The 11,390-nt window shown below is 36.3% G+C and overlaps 1 protein-coding gene across 1 annotated transcript; it reads right to left on the minus strand.

The window, feature by feature from the left end:
• Positions 1-258: 258 nt before the first annotated feature.
• LOC105060962 (soluble inorganic pyrophosphatase 6, chloroplastic) lies at positions 259-10,622 on the minus strand. Its single transcript, XM_010944865.4, has 5 exons — positions 10,088-10,622; positions 8,347-8,447; positions 8,048-8,229; positions 3,836-3,934; positions 259-509 (listed from the first exon to the last, which is right to left on the minus strand). The coding sequence occupies exons 1-5, from the start codon at positions 10,492-10,494 to the stop codon at positions 417-419; spliced, it is 882 nt and encodes a 293-aa protein (XP_010943167.1). The 5' UTR covers positions 10,495-10,622; the 3' UTR covers positions 259-416.
• Between the last annotated feature and the right edge of the window lie 768 nt (positions 10,623-11,390).

The raw sequence follows: 11,390 nt of genomic DNA on the forward strand, positions 1-11,390 counted from the left end.
TTGAGGAAACAAATACATATAAACAAAGTCACAAATGCAAAATTGTATTGGCTGTACTTTATCCATATGGCATATGGTCATCAATGATAAAATTCTCTGTTCTGCTGGATACGGATACGATCTAGAATTAATGATTCTATTCCAAAAATTAGAATCTTCTTGCCTGACACAACTCAAATGATCAGCAGCAATAATGGGATTGTAATATTATCCATGGTCTTCAACTTCAAAAAAGTCAACAGACTAAGAAAATGGTGATTGTGTGGTAATACTTCCATAAATACTAGTACCAGACGATTCAATCATATCATAAACATTTTTGTTACAGAATCAAAATTCAAACATGAATACGGCAAATGCTTAGCAGATTATGAGAAATCCGGATAGCCTTTTTATTGCCAATTTCAGAGGAGCACTCACACTAATGAAAGCTCTCCAGCAGGTACAGACCTTTTAACTAATTTAGCCCATGACTCGTTTGTCTCCGTGATAACCTTCAGAGCATAATCCTATTCACCAACAAGAAGTAAAACATACAATGAGTGGCAGCAGTGTATTGCTTCCAATTTTCTTAAAAAAATTAGCATACAGATTTAAAAGGAATGCATTAAATTCAAAATGCATAGTGCAGGCAAGTATGGGCACCAAGTCCAGGCACCAAGAAGCAAGCATGTACCACTGATGAGACAACATGAATTCCAATTTACTCAGAATGTAATAAATAACAAAGATAACCATCTCCTTGTTCCTAGCAGATGCATCAAAGAAACATGTAGTTATTATAAGATGATAGGCGCCCAGTTGGTATATGACATGAACCTCCTAGTAATTTAATAAAAAAATGCTTGCTAACAATCCGTTTATGTATGTAGTTTGCCTCCATTGAACGTCTTAGTAATCAGCATCCTGTAGACTAGATCAGTAATAATATTTTATGATTCCATTGGCAGAAACAACCATGAGCCCTCTCTATCTGCTAAAGCTAGTGAGCCTAGGGGAATAATTCCCCCAAATATTTTGACATATCAAGTAACTTGCCCAGTGAGCTAGTCGATATGCTACCACATTGCCCTCACCATTATTTGAGCAATTTTTACAGGATTCTTGAATTCAGACAGGACACAAATATCATCTCTACCAACAACCTTAGAAAAACAGTTCAGGTAAATGAAAACGTAAAAAAAAAATATATATCAAACTAACAGCAGCATCCAACCCTACCTAGATCTTGGGAATACCATTAAATACATCCCAATGAGCCATCTCTAATGCAAGATTTTCCCCAAGGCTGCCGCACAGCTGAAGACAATTTGCCCCTCCCCATTCCTGATAACTACTAAAGACCATTTTGGCTCTATCTGATGATTCCTGAAGAATCCAGTTTGCAGTTCTCAACTATTTGGACTTCATTCTCCTGTGTATTCAGACAGTACACCGATGAATGCCTAAATACTCATGTGGTAGTCTTGCTCCACAGCTAAACAAGCTCATATCAAGAATCTGTTAAACCAAGAATTCACTAGAAAGTGTACCTTTTAAACCTCAAACATTGAAGCCTTCTCAACCTTTTATATCATCTTAACACCACCAGTTCCAATATACATAAGCAGTTCCACGAGACATGATTCCAATTTCCATGTCATAAATTTACCAGGGAAGATAAAACTGCAAAGCAAAAAGCTCTTGGAGAAGTGGAGCAGTGACTTACCAGGTGAAGGCTTACATTCACCTTTAACTAACCCACGTGGAACCTTTCATCAAAGGATAAACTGCTAGTGTCAAACAACAGGAAACTCTAACACAGCAATTGATAAAAAGAAGAGACCATATATTGACATCAGATCACAACGTATCCACCAAGTCATGTGAAGAGGGCGAGAAATCTTCTTGTCCTCCTTAAAGCACAAATGGTAGATTTTCTCATAGCAATTATCAGCCAACAAAGATGGTCAGGGATAAGCAGTGAGGACCTAATTGTGAATACATTAGAAAAATGCAATCTCCAATTTGTGAGCTTGACAATGAGTTCAAAACAGGCATTCAAGGCTCCTAAACATAAATCAAAGGAAGTGTGCAATTTTTCACTTCATGACTTATGGGTTTCTTGAATAACCTGCAAATTCTGAAAGTTCCTCAAGCGAACTTTGTCATCAATCCATCTAAAGCATTTCAAAAGGGAACTCTTGAACCTTATTGACACTTATCCATGATCAGTGTTCTCAGAAAGACGACAAAGAGAGTTACACTCAGCCACATGCATGCAGGAGAATTTTAGGGGGGGAAAAAAATTTAGTGCACATTCAACCATCATATCCACATCCCACTTCTCTCTGTAAAGTATCTAATGTAAATTAAGGATCAATATCTCTACCACAGGTTGGAAAGTCTCCAAGAACCTGAATCATATTTTATAAATGCACATAAAGAATCCTCTCCAGCAAAAGATGGTCTAGAAAATGCTGAATGTAAACTTTCATGCTGACAACTTGTGCTGCCACCTGCATCTCTAGAACCATCAAACTGTATAAATAAACAGAAAATGCCATAAAGGGCACAGCTTATCAAATAAACTGTTATCAAGTCTCATATTTCATGTAAGAGTTACATGGTTATGCCCTCTTACACGATACACATAATTAACATCAAAGAACCTTGTTCTTCATATGAATAAAGAAAAATTGTGCATCGAGGTAAGGTCAGGAATTTGGAAGCCAAGCCACCTGAGCAAGTGAGGCCCGATAGAAGGGATTATGTGAACTAGTAGGTCATCTCGGGTTTGACTGATCACTAGTCAAGTCCTACCTAATTAATTCGGAGTCTGTGTAAGGGTTCATACTATGCCGAATAGTCAGCTGCCCATCCCTCTTTTCCCGGATCTCCCAAGCTAGCTTACACTTTTCTCTCCCAACAAGATGGAAATACCCCCGGTTTTCCATACCAGCTAGCTAATCACTTGATCTGGTAGACCAGAATGACTTCACAAATCTTGTATAAAGGAAAGACTTGAGTCACTATTGTCCAAAACAACCCCAAAATCCTTACCATCACTTAATAAATGTGAGATCCAAAAAAGGGTACCAAATCTCAAAAGCAAATCTGAAGTTCATCACATAATAAACCATTTCCTGACCAATAAATAACAGAACTCACACTCCTAATTCATTGGACATGATCTTTAAAATGATTCTTCAAAATATTTTCATGAACCAAAGGTCGCTAGAATAGTTCAATTCGAAAATGTAAAACTGGTTGAATATCTAGAAAAATATGCTCATTGATGGATTCGAAGTTTCATGACATGTGGTAATAAGTGTTTTTTCTTTCTTCTTTTCTTTTTTGAAATTTTGATACATTCATGCCTTTAAGATGAGATATGATCCCAGTTAGAATTCCCAGCTAGATGCTAGATTGTCACTATGTCAAGTTCTTGCACAACCTAAACCTGTCATGCTAGATTCTCCCTTTGTTTCAAATTTTTCTCATAATTTCCTGATCAAATATCAAAGCTTCAAAGGGTTCATAACCATTTCCTCAACAGTCAAACTCTACCATCTGCTGTCCAATCAAAGTTCTCACATATTCATTGCAATCAATATACCATTGAATTTGTAATGATTAATAAAATAAATAAGAATTGCATAAAACCAGAAAGCATGGCAAGCAATCAAAAATCATAGGCACAAAAGCTGAATTACGTAAAAGAGATTAACTACAAGGTGGATTGATTTGTGAGGCAAGAAGAAGAAATGATGCCATGTATCCAAGTTAAATGCTTCATGGAAGACAGCGGGTTCGATGGTATGCAAAGACGTCAAGAAAAGGATGCTAGGTTTACCTTGTTGGCTGCTTTGTTTCCAAGTCCAAACTTATTAGCAGGCTTTCCATCTGGAATCTTGTAGTCTCTAAACCAGTCCCTTATAGCCATAAGAGTGCCCTGAAGCAATGGTAAACATCCAAAAGTAAGTAAAAGTAATCAAATCACAAACTGCAATTCAAATTTTAGAATTCTTAGTGCCCTGAAGCAACAGAAAACATCCAAAAGTAAGCAAAGAGTAATCAAATCACAAACTATGATTAGAACTGAAGTATTCTTTGTTGGAAACATCCTCGTAAGGTTCCCATATTTTAAAAAGCAGGTAGTCCTTTTAATGGTGATGTTATACATGGCAGTCAGGCATTTCCTAGGTAAACCAAGCAATCAGAGTAAGATCATGTAGTACACAAGATATAATCACTGACAATTATCAGTTGTCATCTAGAGCTGAAAGGTCATATATGCAGCACAGATTGTGCACGTCACATTAACTATTATTTTTTATTCACTAAAACAAGAAAAACAAGAAAAAATTGTGAAATCCATAAAGGTGCTTGTTGTATTTAACATTTGTTACATTTATGACAATTCCCTAGTGTCTCCTTATCTGGTATTTGTATATTTGATAAAGCATGAATATCTAACTCCATATATACAGTTATAATTTTGGAAGAAAGTGCTCCTTTTAGTAATTATTTAAATATGGTTTGTCAGTATGGGCAGGATATTGATCAAAGATGATTACTAGACCTATTGTGGACCAATTTGGCCCAGTGTTACCAAGAAACTGGACACGAGGATCGAGTGTCCAAGAGCCATGAAGTGTCTGACATGGCCAGCTTAGAAAATTAAGATACAAAGACATGGAACCTATTACATATATGCACATATAAGCACATATATGAATGTATATACACATACATGTATGTATATACATATACTTGTGTGTGTGTGTGTGTGTGTTGTGTGTTTATGTGTGTGTAATATATGTGTATGTAGAGACACATGCAAGATAGACATCTAGTGACACACAAAAACTAAACATATACTAGCTCTATTTCTGAACCACCAACGGCAAACTTGAAGTATCTTCTAAAATAAACCCCAATCCTCTTGCCCCTTTGATGGATCGGATCTACCATTTACTCTTTAACCCACTTTCTAGAACATACACGGCTTTAGAACTTTTCATTCTAAACCCTATGGACTGCTAGGGTTTCCACAACATGCATCCCATGGCGGTGGAAGTGATGGACATGCCTCGCTATACATACACCAGAGTGGTCTTCTTGGGAGGAGGGAGATATTGTAGGAGACAAAAGAATGGGACTGCAGGAGGCTCGAGCGCTTGGTGGAGATAAGGGAATAAGACTGTAGGAGACATTGATAGAGGCATGACTTGACGAGGACAACTTGGAGATGAAGAAATAAAAGGTATGTCATGCCCTTGCTCTACTCTTTTCTATATTCCATTTTTTATTTCTTTTTTTTAATTTTTCCTTCTTTCTCTGCAAGATACAAGACTGATTTGGAAATTGGGATAAGGAAATCTTTTTAATTTTGTTTGTTGGCAACCCATATCTTAAGGTGGACATGGACACTGGGAGCCTCAAGCAAACAGTGAAGGAAGTTGTGTCCGCCACATCTGATACATGCACCACGCATGTTGTATCAATCTATCATGTCCATGTGGGACACAAAAAAAAAATCTGAAAATTGTCTTATCCAGGTAACACTTATTTGGTCACTTTGGATAGGTCTCAACAGGGTTTGTGAGCAAGATTTGCACATCCAAGGATGATTTGCCATCAAAACCTCCAAAGGGCTTAACTTTCCCATATTGTATCGGTCTGCAGTATCTATTTGCTTAATTGCGTAATTTTTTGATATCTAAAATGTAGTGACCCACCGGTAGGCCCATCAAGCTCCGAATGACCCCATTTCAAGGCCTTTAGGCCTATAGAATGCAATTGTCAAGCCATATATTATTGTTTTTGAAAACATTGAACCAAGTTGTATCTTCCAATCTGGAAGGAATTAGGGAATGAAACAGAAGGCAAAGTTTAGTTCAACACTTCAAATTTTCTATGATTATTCCTACCAGTGACTAACTATTTTTGGAAAATTCTAACCTCTTTTAGCTAGATAAGAATCCATCCTAAATTTGGGGACAAGGGATCTGAAAACCTACTTTCAAATTTCCATTATTTTCTTTGAGAGGTCCGGGTTGAGCGGATTGATGGAATTGCTTCCTTCTCTCTCTAATGGGATGAGATACATTTGATACCCAAGGCATAGTCACTTGCTATCATTGATATGTATGTAATACATACGAAACTAAAAAAGATCATATATCCTATAACAGATTGCACATTTTTCAGTAGCATTGTCCATTCCGATCCATTACATTGGGAAGTTAAAGCAAGGGAACTTTAATTAATAAAAACTATGAATCTGAAGAGTCAAAAATATTTGTTATGCTTATTATTACTAAATCAGAAAATTTCTAAATCAAATTTATCATGGATCTTAACATATTTTACAATTTTCACTTCAGGTGCACAGTTTAGTATGTTTGCCTCTTGGCGATCTTAGAATTTGGAAAGCAGAACAAGGAACAATCCGATGCAAAGCAACTAGCATTCTGCATGTCCAGCATAATGCCCAGAAACCATTATCTTCTAAATGATCAGATGTAAAGGCAACTTAAATTCTGTGGAATGCATGAGAACCATGTAGAGTGCATTCCAACAATGTAAGGCGGCAAGTAGTTTGAAAAATGCAATTCAGATTATCCCTGTCAGCATAGGTGCTAAAACTCCAGTAGTTGCACTCTAAAACAATGTCCAAGTGGATCATTAATAAGCTCAACAGCAAATCTTTGATTTTCACAATTTAACACAATTTTCCAAACTACAGTAAGAAGTTATGTTTATTTGTAAATAATAGCAGAAGATGGAGTATCCAAATGAAATATTTAATAAGCTCAACAGCAAATCTTTGATTTTTACAATTTAACACAATTTTCCAAACTGTAGTAAGAACATATGTTTATTTGTAAATAATAGCAGAAGATGGAGTACTAACTAGATTAAAATAAAATGAAAAAGAAATGCTTAAGAAAGGGGCCATGAGCTTTCACTGTATGAAAGCATATTATCATCACTAGACTCGCTACATCCAAGAAGCATCAAAACAATCATGCAGGAAAAGATACCAAGTTGACAATATCGATCACTAAAACATCTTTAAGTTGGGTGAAGCAGAACGTTCATGTAGAACTTATTGAAAAATTATGACACAAGTGATGGTAGCATGAAACCCAAGTTTCCAAAAATGAAGCCATGTAGGTTATAGCAACCTATATATTGACCAGTATGTCTCAATCAACTAGAACAAAGTGATTGGTAGCTCTACATTGAAACAAAAAAGGTCAAGCATCTTTAAGCAACATTTTGATAAACTCATTTATGACTTGTAGAATATAAAAGCATTACCAATTTCTCAGACAAAGTAAAACTCATTTTGAATATATGTGGCACTAGCATATATAACCATAGCCTTAACAAGCAAAGCCCTTTACCCAACAATTTCATGAGAGTTTTTCTATCGTTCTTCATCCAGGGTTATTAGTTCCACAACCTGCTTTTAGCTAAGGCCTTTTCCTCCTCTTTCATGACCCTTCAACACTATCTCTCTCCTTAAGGGAGTTACATCACATTTGCTGCATATGAGACATGCTATCCAATTTTTTCCTCCACTACTAGTACCAGTAAACATGTAGATAGAAATGCTTAATCCTTGTGCACATCTAAAACATTTGAAATAAAAGTGTAAAATATGATCTGGGAAATTGGAATGTGGCCAAGCCAGTGGGCTCACTTGTGATTCAAGGGTGTATGATGAATGCTTCCCTACTTATCAGCAGAGGTTTTATGACCACAACCACCAATAGAATGAATTTTATCCAACTCCATAATTCAAATTTTGGCAAGAAAAATATATCCAATGCAGAAAAGAATGTCATAAGATCCAAACCGGACCCGGTTCCCATGGGATTTGAACCACGCATCCTTAAAAGGCAAGATGTCTCAACTATGGAATCAAACAGCTGAAGACAACATATGGTATAGAATAAGCCATTAAAGATCTTATCTATGAAATGCAGCAAAATTTATATATCTAGAAGAATCCAGAATTAACAACAATGATATTTTATAGAACTGGGCTTACCGGGAAGTGCTTTTCAACATCATTCATGTCATTTACAAGAGAAGCTCTAGGATCATCCAATGAAATGGCAACTATTTTCCAGTCAAGCTCCCCTTCATCAATCATGGCCAAAGCTGCTAAGGGCTTTACTTTGAGAACATCACCAATCTTAGCCCGTCTTTCACCTATCTCAACAACATCAACTACACAAGGAAGAATATCGCAATAAGAAGTTGCACGTTTTGCCACCACTTCAATTACACTTTAGAATGATCAAGCAGTGCCAATTTCAAGACCATAACAAGGGATGTTTAAAAAACCTGGATCATTATCTCCAAGGGCTCCTTCAACTTCTGAGTTGGCAAAAGATGGGTCTTCCCATGTTTGTGGAAGCAATCCATAATTCCAGTTAATGTCATACCTGGTTGATGCATTAGAAATGCAACAATCAATTACTAAAAATCACACACTTATTCAAATACATTTTGTTATCCTTTCATAACATAGCATGCATTTTTCCAGTTACAAGGTCTCTAAACGACAACATATAATAAGGCACAAAATAACATACAATCATAACGATACCAACAATTTTGGTTGCATTTGTTCTAGAGATGACTAGAATCAACGATGAAAGCATTTTCAAATTCCCAAACTTCTGCAGATATTTTATTAGGTAATCCTTTTTTTCACCCTACTTAACAAATTTTATCTCCCATATTTGTCAAATCTCCTTAGACCATCAAGGCACATGCTCACACCATCTAATTTGGTTTCAATCACTTCTCCTCTGTCAATTAAATCCCCAGGCTGAATCTGTGCATCCATTTCTCAATCCAGCCTCCCAGTTATTCACATCACTATTCTCATCATAAATTAAATAGATGATAAAGCATATGAGCATTTGAAAAGTATAGGAAGTGAGAATGTACATAGAAAACAAAAAAGTATGAGTATCATATCAGCTTTATCAGAATTTGATTTATGATATGATTATGTCATCTCGTTAATCATGCCCGCAAGCATCAAGCATCCAAACTTTGAAGATGCTAATTGCATGACTATGTTAGGCACCAAACTCCAATAAATCAATAATGCATCTCCTTAAGCCTGTGTTTTTAAGGGCATGATCTTACTTAAACCTCTTTGCTTCCTAGATTCTTATTTTTGTTACATTCTTATAAATTTTTCTAGAATGGATTTCGCAGAAATGTCCTTTTGAAAATAAAAATTGCCCGTCATCAAATTTAAAGCCCAAATATGTGATGTTTTTCAGATTGTGCCGCCTGGGAGTCTTTTTTCTAAATTATCTCAAGCCCTAAGCCCCTATACTATTTATATACTGACCTAAGTACTCAGAGACAATTTTCTCAAGAGAACATTTAGAAGTTTATACTATTGATAGATCCTCAGAACACATACCCAGTCATAGCATGCAAATTAAATGTGTCAACGTCTAGATGCATGACAACTCACATGTTTAGACCTTGCCCTAAATTGTTCTTCAAACAAGTTCCATGGGTGAATGAGACATTTGATTGTCACATAATCACATTATATGTTTGGGGACAGAAATCAACATCATTTCCACTTGTAAGAGTTAAGTGATTCTATTTATATTCAACAAGAAGTGCATGGATTCACCAATTTGAGGGCATAACCTGTAAAAGAACAACTTCAGCGAAGAGATATCTTCTTATGTCCTGTAATGAGTTCAACACACCTTCCACTCCTGTTTGCACCTAACTGGTCAACACTTCAAACTAATCTCTCACATGTCTCAAGCGACAATCATCTCATATAATCTCCAATTCTAAAGACTGGAATAGACTGCGTACAAGTAAAATCTTCAAGTGATCTAATCCTAACAAAAACTATGACCGTCTATGATATCAAGAAATCGCAACACAATAAACATAAAGATAAAATCTTCCCATTTAAAAATTAAATTTCCATAAATCCAATGCAGATTTCCAGAAAGATTAGCCGTAAAAAGAAGTATGTTCGCCGAAAGAACAGTAGAAGAAAAGGAAGAAGATATCGAAGCGGGAACTATCTTACGGATAGTATCGCAGCTTCCCCTTCTTGATGTCCTGCTTTATTGGAGTGTAGGGCTCGTCGGTGGCCACCTCCATCTTGGCGCTGGTGTCCTTGGGGATCTCGACGATAAAATTGAACACACCATCGCCCAAGTGCAAGGGGACGTCGTGCCAAGGCGAGATCTTTTTCCCAGAGCCGTCGAGGAAGAAGACTCGGTAGTCAAGGGTCTCGGGCTGCCCTTCTTCCTTGATCTGGACGTCGGGCTTGTGGAGGACGGCGGGGGCGAGGAAGCGCCGCCTGAACCGGAGGGAGGCGACGGACCGCGGCTTGGGAAAGAAGGCGCGGTCCAAAAGAGGATAGGTCCGCCACCGGAATCCATGGAGGGCGGCGGCGAATCTGGTGGCCGATGCGGTAGCCGCCGTTGCCATTGGAATCCCGAAGTCTCGGAGTTGTGGGGAGGAGGGGTGCTGGGGATTTGGAGTGAAGCCGCGCCTATTCACGGCCTTTTTATGGCGCTCGGAGGACCAGGTAGGAGTTCAAGAGGGACAAAGATCGTATGGGGCGGGCAACAGCGAAGAGAATATAGAGTGAGTTTTTTTTTTTTTTTTTTTTGTCTTTTTTTTTTCAAGTACCCATTTTAAAGTGGAAGCTCAAAAATTAGAAATTTTTTCTATCAATTGAGCGTTAATCACATGATCAAGAAATAAAAAAAAAAATCACATATGATATTTTACTTTTTATTTATTTTAAAATAAATTTTTTATCAATATATATTACATATTCAGATATTAGATACTAACTAAATTAGTCATCAAGCAAATCAATATATATATTTAAATAAATTAATAAATAATTTATAGAGTATGATGTTCATCAATATATAGTATATGATCAAATAATATATACTAAACAAATTAGTCATCTAGTAACTTAATGCATATCTCCAAGCAAATTATACATACTTTCCAAAATATCATATTCATTAGTACGTACTATATGATTGAATAATACATGCTCATCGATATTCTGATATATATAGTAAACTTATTTAATACACATCCAACAGTATTTCGATACATACCTCTAGATAAATTGATATATAATTTTCAAAACATACTTTATAGTTGGAAGTATATATTAGATTACCGCTGGATTTATATCAAAGAAGTTTACGATATATTTCAAGAAGTCAATGAGCATATGTCATCTGATTATATAGTATATACCGGTAAATATGAAGTTTTGAAAATTATGAATCAATTTGCTTAGAGATATGTATTAAATAATTCGATGATCAATTTGCTAAATGTGTATCATCTATCAT

This window comes from Elaeis guineensis, chromosome 2, assembly GCF_000442705.2.
Source record: "Elaeis guineensis isolate ETL-2024a chromosome 2, EG11, whole genome shotgun sequence".
Lineage (NCBI taxonomy): Eukaryota > Viridiplantae > Streptophyta > Magnoliopsida > Arecales > Arecaceae > Elaeis > Elaeis guineensis.